The sequence below is a fragment of the Nicotiana tabacum genome, chromosome 3, assembly GCF_000715075.1.
Source record: "Nicotiana tabacum cultivar K326 chromosome 3, ASM71507v2, whole genome shotgun sequence".
Taxonomy (NCBI): domain Eukaryota; kingdom Viridiplantae; phylum Streptophyta; class Magnoliopsida; order Solanales; family Solanaceae; genus Nicotiana; species Nicotiana tabacum.
Window position 1 is genome coordinate 1,953,193 of NC_134082.1, and position 19,110 is coordinate 1,972,302.

At 34.6% G+C, this 19,110-nt stretch overlaps 2 protein-coding genes across 17 annotated transcripts; one reads left to right on the forward strand and one right to left on the reverse strand.

Annotated features, from left to right (window-relative positions):
- The first annotated feature begins 919 nt into the window (after window positions 1–919).
- LOC107828671 (serine/arginine-rich-splicing factor SR34) lies at window positions 920–11,535 on the forward strand. 16 transcript variants are annotated; one of them, XR_012707358.1, is made up of 15 exons: window positions 920–1,031; window positions 1,808–1,896; window positions 1,998–2,063; window positions 2,163–2,237; window positions 2,621–2,732; window positions 2,819–2,865; window positions 2,979–3,036; window positions 8,263–8,312; window positions 8,422–8,478; window positions 8,570–8,670; window positions 8,758–8,859; window positions 9,417–9,568; window positions 10,040–10,124; window positions 10,201–10,317; window positions 10,394–10,609. XR_012707358.1 is itself a non-coding variant. In XM_016656034.2 (14 exons), exons 2-14 carry the CDS (start codon window positions 1,813–1,815, stop codon window positions 11,183–11,185), a joined length of 975 nt encoding a protein of 324 aa, XP_016511520.2. In that variant the 5' UTR covers window positions 920–1,031; window positions 1,808–1,812; the 3' UTR covers window positions 11,186–11,535. The 16 variants fall into 16 exon arrangements, 10 of the variants coding, with proteins under 10 accessions (XP_016511520.2, XP_016511522.2, XP_075105147.1 ...); XR_001657769.2 differs by lacking the exon at window positions 9,417–9,568 and adding exons at window positions 10,776–10,960; window positions 11,182–11,535 and having other exon boundaries at window positions 10,040–10,609; XR_001657774.2 differs by lacking the exon at window positions 9,417–9,568 and adding exons at window positions 10,776–10,960; window positions 11,182–11,535 and having other exon boundaries at window positions 8,761–8,859; window positions 10,040–10,609.
- A 3,250-nt stretch (window positions 11,536–14,785) lies between these two features.
- Window positions 14,786–17,964, reverse strand: LOC142179343 (universal stress protein A-like protein). The gene is made up of 4 exons (XM_075249053.1): window positions 17,687–17,964; window positions 16,385–16,479; window positions 16,129–16,250; window positions 14,786–15,106 (listed from the first exon to the last, which is right to left on the reverse strand). The coding sequence occupies exons 1-4, from the start codon at window positions 17,862–17,864 to the stop codon at window positions 15,019–15,021; spliced, it is 483 nt and encodes a 160-aa protein (XP_075105154.1). The 5' UTR covers window positions 17,865–17,964; the 3' UTR covers window positions 14,786–15,018.
- Window positions 17,965–19,110: the final 1,146 nt, after the last annotated feature.

Sequence of the window (19,110 nt, forward strand, 5' to 3'; positions counted from 1 at the left end):
ATCATTTCTTTTCTTGATAAATCTCATTTATTTGGTTAATTATTAATTGGCTTACCTAGCGGGTTGAGTTAGGTGCCATCACAACTAGTTGGATTTTGGACCGTGACACTGTAACTATCTTATAAGTTATATGATTGTTTAAATACTTTCTATACCAATGCGTAGAACTTAAACTCAATATGATAGTGATACAATGGACACACTCTTTTCTTTTGATAGCACAATTTTTTATTAAAATGTATAATAAAGTATTATCTTTAATTTTATTAAACCAAGCTTACTAGGAACTAATCTATATTCAAGGAAATTATTAAGATAGAAAAAGCAACATATTTATTTTATTTCACTTTAAGCAATTCTTTTAATCCCTTATTGTTATCCTAAATCGTGATGGTAAATAAGTCTCTTGAATAGTAAATATTTGTTTTAGACTAATAATTAGTTTTTTCCTTTCTTTTGGTAATCGGATTCTCATGCAAGTTTCTTCTAAATTAATACTTTTAAAATACTTTAAATTTATTCCATTTTAAATCTTCAATGATTATATATTTCTGTTGAAATTGAAAAGGAAGCATAATAGCTTGTGAAATTAAAGCGTTATTATAAAATCGAAACAAATTATAAGCTGAACATCTATGATTAGAGACTTCTATATGATAATTTTCTCTATTGAGTTAGCTATATAAAATAAAAATTTATTCTTTTAATATATATTTTTCTTTTATTATTCAAACATAAAATTTCATATAATATTTATGTAATTTGTTAAAAAAAGTTATACTCATTGAGATACAGTACCTATTGACTAGTTTGAAAAAAAAGATTTTATCAATTTTTTTTTTTCATTTAGTAAAGAGTAAATTTTGTTAAAAAACATAATTTTCACAATTAACTAAAGAAAAATTAGTAAAGACGTGTCCAATAGGATATTTATAGCAGCATCCTCAACCCTTTATTCTTTAAAACCCTAACCTTCCAAAATTTTCTCATTTCTCAGCTCTCTGTTTTCATCCGTCATCAAATCTTCTGAGGTACGATTCTCCAGTCTCCATTCATGGTAGTTCCCTTTATAAAGATCTGTTTTCAATTTTTTTTCTTACATTTTTTGTCCGGTAAAATTTGTTTTTCAATTGAGTTAAAACTTCCGTCAGAGATAGATCCAGCGTAGAAGCAGTCTATACACGGGCAAAATAATTTATCAAAGTATATGTACAAAATCTATGGATGTATATGTGTAATTGTGCAGCCATATATGTATGTATATATGCGGTGGCGGAGCGAGCAATTTCAATAAGGAATGTCAAAATATAAAAATAGAGATACAAGAAGCTAAAGCTAAGGATATTCAATATATAGTATATATATATATACCTAAAATAAAATAGACGTAACTACACAGTGTAATTTTCCGGTGAAAGGGCTAAACCTAAGGTGGTTCCGCCATTGTATGCGTGTATGTCTGTATGTATGCAGGGACGGAGCTAGGGAGTGAAAGGGGGTTCAATTGAATTCCTTTTGTCCGAAAATTATACTTGGTAACTAGGGCAAAAATGGTTTTTGTTTTTTGCTTATATATAAATTGTTGAACTCCCATTGCATAATAAAATTATGGTGCAATTGTAAAAGGGGTTTCAAAAGTTGCTTTAGGTTACAAGTTGAATTTCCAAGTGTGACATTTATGTATTTTTTGAATCCCCTTGTTTGAAATCATGGCTCCATCTTTGTGTGTGTGTGTGACTTCATGGTTTTTATCTAAATTTTGTTTCCCAGGCGGTGTTTAATTGGAAGTTCTTTTGATTTTTTATAGGAATAATGAGTCGTTCAAGTAGGACAATTTATGTTGGTAATCTTCCTGGTGATATTCGTGAGCGAGAAGTGGAGGATCTGTTCTACAAGGTACCTGTAGTACACTTTGCTTCATACTACAGTTGGATGTCTTTTACTAATGTCCAATTATTTGAGTCCGAAGCTTAAATGTGTGTGGTGTATAATTGTAGTATGGCCCGATAGCTCATATTGATCTGAAAGTTCCACCAAGACCCCCGGGTTATGCTTTTGTTGAGGTGAGTTTTGGGTGCACTGGTTAAAATGAATTTCATTGGATATATACCCCTCTGGAATTTTAAGCTATTTTGACATCATTTTGTTGAAAAAATTAACAGTTTGAAGAGGCTCGTGATGCTGATGATGCTATTCGTGGGCGTGATGGCTATGATTTTGATGGGCATCGCTTGAGGGTTAGTAAAATCTTAACAGCGTATTGGATACACACATATATCAATCAACTGTATCCTTGCTTTGCTTTAAGAAGTGTCAATTGCATTTTACTGAATCAGGGTTTTCAATTCGTATGTCTTGATTGCATTTCAGATGACCCTTAAGGTTTCACCTAAACCTAATACCTAAACCATTAGGTTTTCTTTTAAATGCTTGTCCCATATTAGTTGGGACCAGTTCTATTACCCATTCCACTTTATTCAGGTCTGTTTCATCTTGCTTCTAGTCAGTCTTTAAGGCAAATTAACATATTGTATGCACATATGACACTTAAGTTATCAATTGCTTTCTTTTGTAGATTTTTAACCCTGTTTAATTGTACATATTGTTTATATTTACACAGGTTGAGCTTGCACATGGTGGGCGTGGTAACTCATCAGCAAATGATCGTTATAGTGGCAATAGTAGCGGTCGTAATCACAAATTTGGAGCGCCCAAACGTACTGAGTATCGAGGCATGTTTATTGTAAATGTGCTTTGCGTAGTATGTTTTATTGCATTTTATACTTTTTGATCATATTATTCACTTGTTTATTTTCAGTATTAGTTACCGGATTGCCCCATTCAGCATCCTGGCAGGATCTTAAGGTTAGTGGTGTCTTAGTGGTGAATCATAAGGACAAGGGAAAAAAGTTATCCTCTTTTTCCAATATTTATCTTCTAGCCGCTGAATATTTGTATTCTGTGTTTCTTATATATAGGATCACATGCGTCGAGCTGGGGATGTTTGTTTCTCACAAGTTTTCCGTGAGGGTGGTGGTAAGATGACAGACAACAGAAACTAGTTTATGCTCATATCTTTTATCTTTTGGTTATATAAAGATTCGTTTTATACTATACCACAAAAAGTTTGTCTACATCAGGAACCTATATTTTGATAAATAAAGAGTTAAGTCTCTGAAGCTCCCCTTTCTCCTTTTCTTTTCTCTGTTTTATTTTGGATTTTCTTCTTTTGAGAAGGGGTTGGAGAAGAAGGATTTGTAATCTGTTGTTTAGAAAATAGAAATTTATTTGCTGGACATCTTGAATCTCAACTGTTTTGGTTGTTGTAGAACTTATGCTCTTGGGTTAGCTGATCATCTTTTGTAATAAAGAGGAAGCACTTTCTCAAAGTAGAATCCTTTCTTAAGACCTTGTGTAGAATGTAGCTGTAGGTTAATCATTCGGTCCTCAAGTGTCTTTTTCCCCATTATAGCATCTAATATTGTCTGTTTAGACTGGATCAAAACCAAACTGTGTTCTATGGCCTGAGAATAGCTGCTGATAGCAACACATGAGTAGTAGACATTTTTGGGTTTATTGAGCGTACAGAATTGCTGAATGCTGCAGTAATTTGAATTAAGTATATATTTAGTGTTTTGTGGCTTAGTTTGTACTATGAAGTTTAGCCCGCTTGCCTGGAACAAGTGATATCATCCCTCAGTTTGGATAGGATTATGGGTGAGATTTCTATCCTGGTCAGAGTTGATATATTCAGTCAGCTACATCATATATTTGAGTCTCTAGCTTAGGGTTGGTTTAAAATATTTAGTCCTAAAATACCATTTGGCTGAACTATATAGTTGTACATGGTCATTCAAAACATAACTCCATCCACTCAAGACGAACAATTATAAAAGTTTCTTTTGGTGCCATAGTATTATATAATAACACAAGAAAGAATTAACAGAAAGTTAAAAGAATATTACAAGAGAAGTAAATGAAAATAGATTAAAAAAAAGGTACAAAAAAGATTGGAGGAAGGAGGCATAAAGTACAATAAATAGCAAGGCAAGACAATAGTAAAAGGGAGATAGGAGGAAAGTTTAAAAGAAATGCCCCTTGGTAGGGTTGAGGACATGCAATATGATTCAACCCAAGGGGTCTGGTGGAGGAGATTAGTCGTTTTGGAGGCATCATTGGATAGGTACGTGGGAGCTCCGTGTGACTGAAAGGAGAAGATATAAGGAAAAAAGAGAGGTTATTTTTTCCCGTTTTCGTGTTGAAGGACATTTTGTGCTTGCTTGTGCTTTTGTCTCCTTTATGCTTTGAATAAATGTTGGTACCTATCTTGAAGAGGTGCCTGGACTCTTTCCCCTTGGTGATAAGATTGATGTCAAAACCAGATAGTACTGCTATCTAATTTGTTGCTTGCCACCGATCTTGAATAAGCATGATAAATGTTATGTAGAGGCTAATCCAATTTAGTAAATGACCTCTGAAATCTTTCGTTTTTAACTAGATAAGCATTTTATCTTCTTTTTTGGTATGTTTGTTTTTTGTTTATTTCATTGCTTTATTGACCAGAACTTTTAGAATTTGAAGTGAATTATTGTTAGTCATGTAATATAACCTGCTGTTTGATAGGGGGTTTACATTTTCATTGGAAGTATGATTAATTAGAGGTGAAGTAAGATCTAGGCCTCATTTGTTTGCACTTAATGGAGGTCTGAATCTTAATCATTCAGATCTCAGATGTTAAGTGTGTTTCTTTTTAAAGTCTGAATTTTAATTATTCAGATCTTAATCATTAAGTGTTTTTTTAAATTTCACAACCACCTAATGGAGCTAAGACTTGGGCTAGGACAACGGGAGGAGGCTCGGAACACTTTTCGGTTGTGATGGGGTGCACTAGGGATCAACTCTTAGTCCATTTCTATTTTCCTTGGCAATGGGCGCATTGACGAGACACATTCTAGGTGAGGTGCTATGGTGTATGTTATTTGTTGATGATATAGTCTTAATTGACGAGACATGGGGTGGTGTTAATGAGAGACTGAAGGTTTGGAGGCAGACCCTAGCGTCTAAGGGTTTCAAGTTGAGCAGGACCAAGACATAATTCTTGGAGTGCAAGTTCAGCAACGGTACCCAGGAAGAGGATATAGAGGTGTGGCTTGATACGCAAGTCATCCCTAAGAAAGGTAGTTTCAAGTACCTTGGATCTATAATACAAGGTAACATGGAGATTGATGAAGATGTCATGCATTGTATCGGAGCAGGATGGATGAAGTGAAGGCTCGCTTCCGTTGTCTTGTGTGATAGAATGTGCGGCTGAGACTTAAAGGTAAGTTCTACAAGGTTGTAGTTAGACCGACTATGCTGTATGGAGCAGAGTGTTGGCCTGTCAAGAACTCTCATACCCAGAAGCTAAAAGTAGCTGAGATGAGGATGTTAAGGTGGATATGTGGGCATACCCATTGAATAAGCTTAGGAATGAAGTTATTTGGGAAAAGGTGGGAGTGGCCCCTGTGGAGGATAAGATGCGGAGGCGAGGTTGAGATGGTTAGGGCATGTTAAGGGGAGAAGTATAGAAGCCCCAGTTAGAAGGTGCGAAAGGTTAGCCTCATTGAGTAGCAGGAGAGGTAGAGGTAGGCCTAAGAAGTTTTGAGGAGAGGTTATTAGGCGGGACATGGCGCAACTGGAGCTAACTGGGACATTGCCCTTGACAGGAGAGTGTGGAGGTCGAAGATTAGGGTAGAAGGTTATTGGATAGTCGAGCGTTTCTCTATGTCTTTCTCAGTTCGCTAGCATTAGTGTTAGTATGATATCCTTGTATCCATAGATTGCTATTACTACCTAGAGTTTAACTGCATTGTTAGATTCAATCTTATTTTATCTTGTTGTTATTCCTATTTGTTGCAATTACTTTTTCTTTTTCAGCCGTTCTCTAGTTGAGTGTTTGTCGGAAACAACCTCTCTGCTCTTCTAGGGTAGGGGTAAGACTACGTACATCTTACCCTCTCCAGACCCCACATGTGGGAAACTAGTGGGTTTGTTGTTGTTATTGGGATTATGTGAAATGGATATCCTTGTTTCTGTTTTGGCCATATGTCAATCTTATCCTTGTTTTGGCCATATGTCCATACATCTTTCTGTTTTCATATGTCCATACTCTGTTAACCTTTGGAATTTATGGCCAAAACAGTCAAGATTGTTTCTGTTTTTTTCACGTTGTTGGTAATGTATATAAAAGTGGAAAAGCTTTCTATGAATCATTTAACATCTATTATTGATTCTTCCACAGTGCAGAAGAGCACTTCCAATCAAAAGATTTCCTGACCAGTGCTGAGATATTTGAAAAAGCTATGCTTTATATCCCTTCTGACATAAAGAGTAGAAATCTCAGAGCAAAGGGATTTAGAAGCTTATGTGTCTTAAAAGTCTTTTCTTCATAGAGCTAGAGTTCATGAATGGCGATGGAGGAATTGGAGGAAAGCGTTAGCTTTAGCTTTTTACAGCTAGGGTTTTGGTGTTTTAACAATGTCATCGTTAGTTTTAACCCCTTACTGTTATTTAGACCAAAAGTGCTCCACTTTAGCAAACTTAACGGATTAAAGATGCTCAAGAGTATATTTAAAGGACAAAAACAGACCTACTCCTAAAGATAAGGGACAATTTTAGCTAAAAACTCTATATTATATCATTTCCAACAGTTCGTCGGGAAAATAGCCCTGGTAGGTCGTTTTGATGAGTTTGAATAATTTAACAGGAGCTAGCTTTGTCTCACCATTAGGTATTTAAGTATTCTTTTATCTAGCCATAAAATTGACCTTGTTTGTCTTTTTTACTAGGTAAGTAATTTTATTGATGTTTGGGTATATAAGCGGTATACCGCAGAGTAGAGAAACCTACATCAATACATGGTTCTCTATGAGTCACCCAATACAAGCCGGTACCTCATGGATGCACTCAAAAGAAACTAACATCATTTGTCGTAAATACGTCTCATGGTTGAAGTCAATGTGGTGTTGTTGGGAGATTGATATTTTCTTATTCTTATATTATATTACTGTATTAGTAGTTTCTCAAAAATGAATATGGTCTGCTGTGGTTCTTTTCTTTCTTAACTATTTTAATTATACTTGTGTTATATTGCATTACTGGGGAAAATGATACTAAAGGCCCTTAAACTATCTATGAAAACTCGATGGGGTACTTATAATGTTCTTAATTGTTTGTAACAAGCCCGCCTTTTTTTTCTAATTTTTCTTTACAACTAAGCAAAAGATTCTATAAAGTCCATAAGAGGATTAAAATCATCTATATCATGCACTTCACCCCAAAAACCTAAATTTCATAAACATCTTTATTTTATGTCATATATGCCTCTATTGTTACTTAAAAGCATCTCTGAAGCACCTTTAAAAGAGACAATGGATTAACTCAATTCAAAAGTTAGCTCATTAAGCATTGTCCAAGATCATAAGTAAACAACAACTCATTTTCTACCACTTTGGAACACTTAGCATCTCCACTGCCCAAGACGGGACAGCTGGTGTGTGGATAGTATAACATGAGATTCAGCATTGGATAAACCAAGAATAGGGATGTGCGTGGCTCTGATACGATGTTTAAAAATGGACGTCGGGCTTAACTCAACCCCAAAAGTTAGCTCATGGGGTGAGGATTGTCCAATGCACGGAGTTAAACCATCCATTCCTTTTACCAATGTGGGACACTTAACACTTTGCAAACTGTCTGTACAAAGGAGTTGTTCTCCAGAGTGATTTCCCTTCCTCAGTTACTTTCCTTCGTTGCCAGCTGGTCGTGTCCTTCAATGGGACAGGCACTACCCATACCCTTGTACTCCAAAAGGATTCAAGAATAAAGTTCGGATCTGCCACATATGATAGCAATGTAGGAATAAGTGTCTTCCAGTTCTACAACTGTTTTGACCGATAAAGCATCTGCTGCATCACTGTATTGCCTTCTGCAAGATATGTTTTGTCTTAGGGGTTTGCGTCACTCGTCAGCTGAGACTTGTTGGATGGTTCAAGGTAGTGGTTGTGACTAAAAATGGTGCAAAGGTCTAACCAAGCATTATAAGGGCCTGTCCGGAGTATTGTGCTTCAGATTTTTCTTATTTGTGTGTTTCAAATGTGTGACGCCTTATCTTTGACTTAATTTTCTTGTGCTTCTACCCCATTTTCATCCTGTGAAGCATCTGGTCTCCTTAACTAGTTTATGATTGCGGATGGTGTGGTAACAATTAGTTTTGCTCTTCAGGAACCACTGGGATTGTGGATTATACTAACCGCGAGGACATGAAATATGCTGTAAGTTATTTCTTTTCTTATTCCGCATATTAGCCTGAATTTTGGCTCAATATATTGAAAATACTTCTTTGCTTGACTAACAAATGCAATTAATGTTCTTTGTATATAGATCAAAAAACTCGATGAATCTGAGTTCCGGAATGCTTTTTCTCGTTCGACGATTCGAGTATGATGGGGACATGTTTCAAATACTTCGGTTATAGCATGGTTAATGCCTTTTTTTGTTATTCTATTCCATAACTCTCCATCATATGTAGGTGAAGGAACATAATTCTAGAAGCCGCAGCCGCAGCCGTTCTTACTCGGGAAGAAAGAGTGGTAGTCGTAGCCGCAGTGCAAGTCGTAGCCAGAGCAGAAGGTTTGGATAATGTAGTTTGCATATATTATAGCTAGTGACTTCACCTTTTAATGCTATGATGGATCTTATTGATATTCTCTTTCCTAGCAGCAAATCTCCTAAAGCTAAATCTTCAAAGCGTACAAGATCTCGTTCTCGATCTGTGTCGTCTCAGCCCCATTCTGGTTTAAAAGGACGCTCTGTGTCAAGGTAATCTTCCTTACTGGTTATATGCTACCCATTTCTGTTGTTAGGGCTGGGTGTGTAAAAGATGCATCTAGTATAACACTTATATATGTTTTTATCTGTGTCCTTGGTACTTATCGATTTGAATCATTTTAATCTTTTCATTGTGAGAGATACCTGTGAATTAGTTGTTGCATCCCAACTTTTCTTCATTCATTTAGTGGGCAAGCAGCTGAGGACCTTGTTTCTAACACCCTGAACCCTTGACTAAACCTTGTATTGTTGATGACGTAAGATGGCCTTGAAGCAAAAGTTCTCTTGCTATGTGACTCATTTCGCTTCCACATATCTCTGCATGTATAATTGACAAGTTTACATTGCAAAGCTCATCTAAAAATGATTCTAATTGTTCCCCCTTACTTCGTGATTTGTTCGTGATGCATTATTATGCTTTATTTTAGTTGTATATTATCTGCAATAGATCTGGAATGTTTTGGCCCCTCAGCTGCCTTCTTTTTCCGGATAGAGCAATGAAGCATGTGTATTGCATATGAACATAAAGCTTTTAATCCCTCGATCAGGTTGAGGGACCGATATCAAAATTGTAAAACGTTTTTGGAAATTTGTCAAGATCCTAGGCCAATATGTGGTGGCTTAGCGGGTGAATGGGAAGCTATCATTAGCAAATATCCTGCTCATACTGGATTTTCAAGAGGCCATATGTTATGGTAAGGTAAAAAAACTGCGCCTGCTTTTTTGGGAGGGAGAGAGATATCTAGATGTTATCTTCATTTTGCTGAAAGGTTTGAACTTGACAGTAATTTCAAACCATTTGATAGACCAAACAAGGAACATTATAGTGCTCTGCTCTTTTATAAGATTCCTGTACATCTTTTAACCTATTTGTGCATGGGATTGTTGTTTATTTTTTAAACCCTGCTGTCCAGAATTTCTAACATTCATTGCAAGTTCTGCTATTAAACGTGGCCATTCAGTTAAGAATGGATGTATACTGCTTTCCAGTTGAATCCATTAGAAAGATAACTGTTGTGGGGTGTTAGATTTAGAAGTTGGTTGTTCCTATGCTTCTTGTTACTTTTGCTTTTCGGAAATGTCGTATTGGGAAAATATACTGTGTTGTCAAGGTATAATCATTTATTGTTTCCTTTGTAAATATGAGAAGTCACATTGTTGGTTTTTCTAGATATTGGATATATGCGAGGATCTTGGATTGCATATTAGGATCTTGAGTGGATAGGATCTTGCCTTCAACATTTTTTGTTGTGGAGGTATGATGTTTTCTAGATGGCAACTTCGGAATCTTTTTATGGTGTCTCTCTTCTAATGAGCATCATGAAATGTCAGTCGGTGCTAGATTGGGAACAAGAAGATCATGGATTTTGATGGTCAAGCTGGATTGGCGTACTAACTTCAATTTGAATTTGGGATCGCCATCTGCCAAGCTAATAAAGACACTAATTGGTTCTTTCACTTCCTGTTAATTGGTCTTTCAAACAGCACTAACTTAAATTATTGACTAGAACTCTTCCTTAACTAGGTAACTTGCATGGCTTCATACATGTCATTGTTTTCTCTTTGGGATGGTGAAATGATTACGGGTTTCTGCATATCTACTTTGCTTATGGTCACTCTGACGTGGAAGTGGATCAAGGCAGTTGGATGAAAGTTGTTAAGCGGAAGGTTGGATATTAAATTGAGTTGTTTGTGGACATTTTGCAGATCTCCATCAAGATCCAGATCTCCAGTACCATCTGTAAGTCAAATCTCTCTTCTAAAATAAAATGGAGACCTGGAAGTATTGAATCTGGCAGAAGAACCATTTTATCTATTATGTTTGTATTAAGTTAGTTAATTACATTCTCATTTTACATGGAATCTTCTGTTTGTTGGCGTTTTATATTTGACTCGATTGGCCACAGCGTCCAAAACACGTGAGTAAAAGCCCACCCCCCCGCGATTCCAGGAGAAGCCGGAGTGTGAGTAAAAGCCCAAAACCACGCAATTCCAGGAGAAGCCAGAGCATGAGTAAAAGCCCAAAACCACGCATTTCCAGGAGAAGTCAGAGCAGGAGCCGTAGCCGTAGCCGCAGTGGGAGTTTGTCAAGGTCCTCTTTCCTCATGTGTCTGTTTTTTGTAGATCATATCAATTGCTGGTCATTTTTCAATTGGTTAGAAAAATGGCTTTGTGGACAGTCATTAGGTCGCTTGATGCATAACCACTATAAATGTTTGTTGACTCTTTCTTTTCATATCGAAGTCATCTCCTGTCGGCTTGTCTTTGTAATCACCATAACAATTTTGTTGAATTTGGGTTACAATTTTACAGGTAAGTTTGCATCGTGGAATAAACTGATCTCCAGTTGCTGTGATTGAGAGTGCTGTTGTGCCTGAAAAGATCAGCATGAGGTGTTGGGGGTCATTTTTTCCTGCAAGAAGTCGCATGAAATGGCTTCTGAATATCTTGGTCCATGAGAAACTAGAACTAAATTGTAAACTTTTGCTTCTCTGACTTGGGAAGATTGCAGTATTTTAGTATTTAAAAACCTTTGCAGCATGTATGGTGGTAAGATGTGAAAATTATGTCTTGGAATTTTTGCAGATTTTGTTATTTGCCTGGTGATGAATGGATATTTTATGTAATGACATTGTTATTTAGCACTTTATGACCTTGATTCTGCAACAATATATTTCTGGAAAACAGTATGTAGTTTTAAAAAAATAATGTTCCAATGCGTGAAAGCATATCTTCAAAATCAATTGATTTAGGAACAATGAGTGCTCTTTATCTTGAAGGGAGAGTAGTCCATTGTGGTTGAGCCGTGGTCTATATATTGTGGTAACTTTGGTATTGTTGATTTCGGCAAGTTGTGGCATATTTACACTTATGGTGCGAATTTTTATTGTGCTGTGATATTGATGCACGTGCGGCGGTATAAGGATAGGGGTTAATGTGCATGCGGTGATATAAGGTGGGATTTATATGTGTGTTGTTAGTAAGGGAATTACTGAGCAAAGTTGACAATACGCGTCCCTTGTCGGTTACAAGGAGCATATGTGAATTGACTTAAAAGCCCAAAAACTTTGTTTCTGCAAATCATAGTGCAGAAACAAATCTTGCCAAAAACTGAAACAAATAGTCAGTTTCTGCAATTGAAAAAAGGAAAAGGAAATGCATTGAATAGGCGACTCTAAAAGGTGTGACCTGCAGAATGATTTTTAAGCATGTCGCGTATGGTACATGCGACTACCGTAAAAATTCTCTGCAATTTAGAAAGAATAATGTTTTCAAATTAGGGGTGTGTTTGGTATAACGGAAAATGTTTTCCAAGAAAATATTTTCTTGGAAAACAAGTAGTTATCTTTTTCATTTTCCAGTGTTTGGTACGCAAATTAAGGAAAATGACATCTCAAGAGTATTCATAAATAATTTAGATATAATAAACATGAATGCATAAACTTTCAAACCAACAACCTTCCGAACACACAAATTTCATAAACTTTCGAACCGCTAAACTTTCAAAATCGCGAAATTTCGAACCCATAAACTTTATAATTTCTAAACCCGTAAACTTCTAAACACATAAACCTCCGAACTCATAATTTTGGAACTTGTAAAATTTTGAGCCTTTAAACCGATAAATAATAAAATTAAATTGAAAAATATATTTAAAAAGTATTTTTTTCGCAGGTGGGCGGGTGATGCGGAAAAATGATTTGCAGAAAAAAAAAAAATTAAGGTAAAAAAATAATTTTTTTTTGCGCGGGTGGAGGTGGAAGAGGGGGTGGGGCAGGGGGTGAAGGGGTAGTAGGATGGGTGGTAACGGAAAAACTGAAATTTAAAAAAAAAAAACTTTTTTGGAGAGGGGGTAGGTTGGTGAGGGTGAGGAAGGTTGAAAATGAGTTTTGGAAAATGTTTTCCCTTCTCTTGATAAGGAAAACATTTTCCTTCAATTGTAGGAAAATGAGTTCATAAGAAAAATGTTTTCCAAAACATTTAAGCCAACCAAATATGAAAAATTGAAAAATGTTTTCCATCGTACCAAAGCATAACTTCAAATATACTCTTTTTCTCATCATGCCATTTCCACAAATAAGATCTTCACTTTTTATTAAATCAAAATTACACAAAATTTAGCTGAATTTGATATGTGACAAACATAAACAAAAAATGAACCATGGTTGTACAAACTTTGAAATCTAGTATTAATAATAATTTGATGTCTAACATAATATGATGGAATTCCACTATAAGTACACTAGAACTCCAGCATAATATACTAGAGTTCCAGCAAGTATAATTGTCCAGTATAATATACTGGAGTTTGGAGCACCGATGCTCCAGTCTCCAGTATATTATACTGGAGTCAGCAAAGTATACCGGTCCAACATAATATGCTGGAGTTCATACACAGGTGCACCGAACTCCAATATATTGTGCTGGACCGGTTTCTGTTGTAGCAAAATAATGGCTATTTTTCATTGACTTCGTAAACGCTGACTATTTTTGAATGACCAGTCCGAAAACTGACTATACCGTGCTATTTTTACGAAATATACTTGCAAAAAGTGGCAAGCACACAATATTTAGAAGGATCTAATGCATTTGAACTAAGTGCTTTAGAATATCGTTATTTTCTTGAATATAAGAGGATAAGTGGAGTAATAACGACATATATGTAGGGGTAAAATAGACCTTTAGAAATAGCAGAAAGAGAGTTGTGAGATATTATTATTCAAGTGTAATGCATTTTTTTTATATGTAATCTTCTATTCAATTTATATGCAATCTTCTATTTTATTTAAATTTAACAGTAAATCATTTTTTCCTTAATCTTAATTGTCTCATATCTAACAATTTAATCCAACGTTCTTAAAGAGTGTTTTAATCATATTGGAAATTTATATACTGATAGAATATATAGAATGTTTAGTATTTTTTATTTTTATTTTATTTTATTTTATAAAATATCAAATTTAGATGAGTTTAAATGTTACATGACACCAGGGCCGGCTCATGGGTGAAGCAACTATAGCATTTGCTTTAGGCCTCACTCTTTTAGGGGCCGCAAATTTTACCCACAATGAGTACTTAGTTAAATTTGTATTAATTATTTTATGTAGAAAGGTTCTTTATAAATAAAAATAATAATATTTTAATTTATGATTGATTTATTGTTTCAGTTAAAAACTTGGCAATGTAGATCTTTCCCTAAATTCTATACGCGTGAATAAATTGTGAAATAGGTTTGACATGAATATTACTGTTTTCTCTCTTTAATTTTCCTAAATAGAAAACGGGTAGATTTTAAGAAATTATGTATGATTTTACATATCAAAATATTAAAAAATAGACTTTAAATAAAATATATTTTTTTTTAAAAATTTAAGGCCTCTTGTTAAAGTTTGGCTTTAGGCCACAAAATTTATTGAGCCGCCCCTGCATGACACACACTATTAAAGTTGGCTTCCTATACTGTCTCTTATTTCATACATAACATTGTGAATTATTACACATAGTATGAATTTTTGCCACTAATATGTTACACAACAATTACAACCTTAAAACAGCTAAATATGAAAATTATTGAGAGTCAAGTAACAGCTTGTTTGGATGGTTGTTACTTATTATATCGTATTGTATTGTTACTTTAAATACAATGTTTCTTTTGATTGTTATTTAAATTTTATTGTATCATATCGTTAAATCCGTCATTACGTAACGATGAAATGTGTCACTTTACGTAACGACCGATTTGATGTGGTCACGTCGTTTCCTTGTGTTTTTCTCTCAATCTCACGCTTCATTATTATTAAATAATTTTATTTTATCATTTACCCTACCTTTTTATATACCGTATCATAATTTTTCTTTGTAATATTACAAATTTATTCATCATATTACTGGTGCATGATGCCATGAAACGACGGCAAAACGACACAATCCATCCAAACATTGTATTCATCAAACGATACAATATAGTACAATATAATACGATACGATACATTATGAAACGATATGTAACAACCATCCAAACAAACTGTTAATTGGATAAATACACAAAGTCAACTGAGTTCTCCTCCACAAATTGGAGAAAATGATGACATATTTATAACATCTAAAACTTGTTCACTCAAATAGAATCAAATACCAAGAAAAAATACCTTAGGATTTATGCTTTGGCTTCTTCACAATCATAACACTGCAGTGGGCATGATGAGCACAATAGTCACTCACACTACCCAAAACAGTCCTGCACAATCAATTGCACAAGGAGTTAATATCAAGAAAAATTGAGTAGAGACAATTGTTGAATGAGTTTAAGTTTTATGTATTGATTATATATATATATATATAGTCGGATCACTTATAAGGTAAATATATGTAAATCTACATGACCTTTACTGACAAGAGGGGTTGCTCTGATGGTAAGCAACCCCCACTTTCAACCGAGAGGTTGTGAGTTCGAGTCTCTCCAGGAGCAAGGTGAGAAGTTCTTGGAGGGAAGGATGCCGGGGGTCTATTTGGAAACAGTCTCTCTACCCTAGGGTAGAGGTAAGGTCTGCGTACACACTACCCTCCCCAGACCCCAATATAAACCAATTTCAAAATGGGATGACATGCTTGAAAAGGCATGAGCTCTAAGCTTTTCGTCGTAGTAACGTCCGCGAATTTGATCAATCACTTTTCGTGCTTTGCCTGACATAAACATTGGTCGGTAAAATATTTTTATGCTATTATTGTATATTAACTTAAGTCCTTGTTCAATTGTTATCCATCCTAAGGAAACAGAGAAAATCGTTCTTCGTTTCATTTTATTACAACAATAGCAACAACAAAAATCAAGTATAATCGCACAAATGGGGTCTAGGGAGGGTAGTATATGCGCATATTTTACCCCTACCTTCAAGAAGGCAGATAGACTGTTTTCGAAAGACCCTCGGTTTAGGAAAGATAAAAGGAAGGGCAACAACAATCACACCGATTCTAAAACCGAAGAAAAAAAAATACAAAGATACAAAACTAAAATTGAGTATTGTAATCAGAAAACCGAAATGAAAGCAACGACAAGTAATCGTTTCATTTTATTAAAGAAAGAAAACAGGAAAAATTAACCTAAATAGCAGCCCACCCAACTACTTTACTGAAATAGCGCGCAAATATATATACATATATAATCGTGTATAATTAGTATATAATTTATGTATACCGGCAAAAAGAAATAAATAGTGAATTCGAGCGGCTATTTGTGCAAAGATCCTGAAGAATATTTACCTCCTTAAAACTCCATAACCATGACTACCAACAACTAAAATAGAGGCATGATGCTTTTCTACAGCATCACATAGGACATTCCTGGCATCACCTTCCTCTGCCTCAACTATAACATCATTCACCTACAAAATATTAATAATACAACCACTATTAGTGGATTATTATAAATGACGCGTAAAAATATATTTTTCAACAGATAGATGACAATGCATAGAACTTAAACTCTTTAAATAAAAGGAAAAAAGAGTCTAATTACGGATTTTGCAGTACAGATTTCCTTAGCTTTCTCCACAACCCTTGCAGCAATCTTCTTCAAATCTGTTTCTATCGATGGCAAAATTTCCACACTGCCTACAATTCATCAAAAAGGAAATCAAGACATCGCGAGACGACCAATTTATCTATAGTTAATAACTCCTCGCCATAGGCAGATCTTAATGAGTTCAACTTTTAAAGTTTTTAACGTTGAACCATTATATTTTGAAAATTATGGGTTCAAATCTATTACTTGTTGCAATTTTAGCGAATATATACATATAAATTTATATTGGGAGAAATTAAAAAATAGCCAAATTTACAACTTGTCGTTCAAAAATAGCTCAGTTTCAAAAGTAATCGAAATTTAATCACTTTTCATGTAAAGATAAATCTAAGCAAAAATACTGTTCAAAACCCGGAAAATAAGCTAGTATATTATGCTGGAGTTCCAACATAAGTATACTTGAATCCATCATATTATACCGGAGTTCCAGGATAAGTATGTTGGAACTCCAACATAATATGATGGAGTTCCAGCATAAGTACACTAGAACTCCAACATAATATACTGGAGTTCCAGCAAGTATACCGGTCCAGCATAATATGCTGTAGTTCATACACAGGTGCACCGAACTCCAGTATATTATGCTAGATCGGTCACTGTTGCAGCAAAATAGTGGCTATTTTTATTGACTTGGTAAACGCTGACTATTTTTGAATGACCAATCCGAAAACTAGCTATACCGTGCTATTTTTACATTTATATTTCGTGTCGAAAGTATGAATTCAGTCTAAATAATTAACTTTTCAACCATCATCATAATGTTTTCTTCTATTAGCCGTGAAATTGAATTATATGATAATCTCATCATCATGTCTCAAATGTTCCTCACACGCGGGCTCATAAATCAAGCACGTAAAACTTTTATATTTTAAAAGGTTAAAATGTTAGAGAGAATATATGTGTTTATCTAGCTAATTATAATTCAACCATAAAATTGATCAGCAGTCAAATTAATGCCTCAAACGATCCAATCAAACTTCATCATGTAAAATATGACATCTTTCTATATCGTCAAAAAACTCTTCAATTAAAAATCATTTTACTTTGCACTTAACATAAAAGGAGTCAAGTTTGACATACTCTTATAACCATAAAGGTGTCATGACATCTTTAAACCACTAGTTCTAAGAATAGTTTTGATACGTGTCAGAGAATCGTTCGCGCTTACTTTTTTAAGTTTTGTGTCTAGTTAAACATTATCATATAAAATATAACGGTAGATTTAACGATACATACCTAGACCAGTGAGGCCAATAACAGAAGCAGGAGAAGGCTTGGCATGAACAATGACAAGTTTGAAAAGAGAAGGTGAAGTTCCAAAAAAATGATCCAAAGTCCATTCCAATGCATAAAAACTATGTTGATTGTCTTCTATTCCCACAACCATAATTGATTTCTCTTCTGTTGTTGCCATTCTTGAATTAAATGAAATAAAAAAAACCTCTCTTTTTTATTTGGTTGTTGATAAAAATAATATTTTCTTCCCTTCTGAATAAACTCAAAAGATATATATTGAAAAAAGGCAAAGCAAATGGCTATTTGAACACGAAAGAAAAGTTGGGGATCTTATCGTAATAGAATCCAATTCAATGTTTGGTTACTTTACTAAAGATTATAGAGAATAGAATTCGCTGGAATAAGATGCCAGAAAATGACAGAAAGTACTGTCACTTTGATGACCGATTTTGATCGAATAGGATGTTTGAAAAATATAGGCCGCACTCTGATTTTTGAGCTGCCTATATATCCCTGGTTTTACAGGAATCAGACCAGATGTAACTGAAATAATCAAATGACCAATGCTAAAGTCATATAAGGAAACACATTCTCATGATATAAAACCAAATGGACAGAGACTCACATACTTTTAGTACTGTACTTGCTCCTCATTTTAAGCTAAGTACTACTATGTCGCCAAAAGATGAAGCTGAACAAAAGTATATGTCAAAGGTATCATACGCAAATGCTGTTGGTAGTTTGATGTATGCATATCAACAACATGCATACTCCATTATGTTTGTTACTGTAGCTGTATTTAACTAGGTAGAAATAATGTGTGAAAGTTGTAGATATGTTGTAGATAAATTGTATAATATATAATTAGTTGTATGAAATTTATTTTTACTATGTATAAATCAGATACAAAATATACAAAAGACATATTGTATAAATTTTGTATAAAATTTATATTTAAGTCGTATGTTATTGTAGTTGTATTTAACTGGATAGTGTACGAAAAAATTCCCATGAATAAATTGTGTGCATATAAACTAATTCATATATACACGAATTCATAATATGTTAACAAACTGACAACTGAATATTCCATTACTACCCATTGACATGTCAAGGTGTATGTTTGCAATGTTTATGATATTTTAATTTCATGATTTTTCCTTTATTAAACAGATATTGATGAACTTCAGTGTAGACATTCTTTTGATCTTATTACTTCATTTATTGCTAGTATTTATTGTGTTCTATTCGTTGTTCTTCATTTATTGCTTATTATTAAGAGTCGTCTTTGATTTATTTATAACTGTTACTCTCCATCGACTACCCTTGATAGTTCCCAGCCGAGCTTCGGACTCGACCCCGAGGCCCTCATATAGGCAAGCTCGAGGTCCCGATTGACAGCAATTCGGTTTGATCAACCTCTC

Coding starts and splice junctions, on each gene's coding strand:
- LOC107828671 (XM_016656034.2), top strand. CDS start 1,813: ATGAGTCGTTCAAGTAGGACAATTTATGTTGGTAATCTTCCTGGTGAT. Junction 1,897..1,997: donor TGGAGGATCTGTTCTACAAG/GTACCTGTAGTA, acceptor GTATAATTGTAG/TATGGCCCGATAGCTCATAT. Junction 2,064..2,162: donor CGGGTTATGCTTTTGTTGAG/GTGAGTTTTGGG, acceptor AAAAATTAACAG/TTTGAAGAGGCTCGTGATGC.
- LOC142179343 (XM_075249053.1), bottom strand. CDS start 17,864: ATGGCAACAACAGAAGAGAAATCAATTATGGTTGTGGGAATAGAAGAC. Junction 16,480..17,686: donor TATTGGCCTCACTGGTCTAG/GTATGTATCGTT, acceptor GATGAATTGTAG/GCAGTGTGGAAATTTTGCCA. Junction 16,251..16,384: donor AAATCTGTACTGCAAAATCC/GTAATTAGACTC, acceptor AATATTTTGTAG/GTGAATGATGTTATAGTTGA.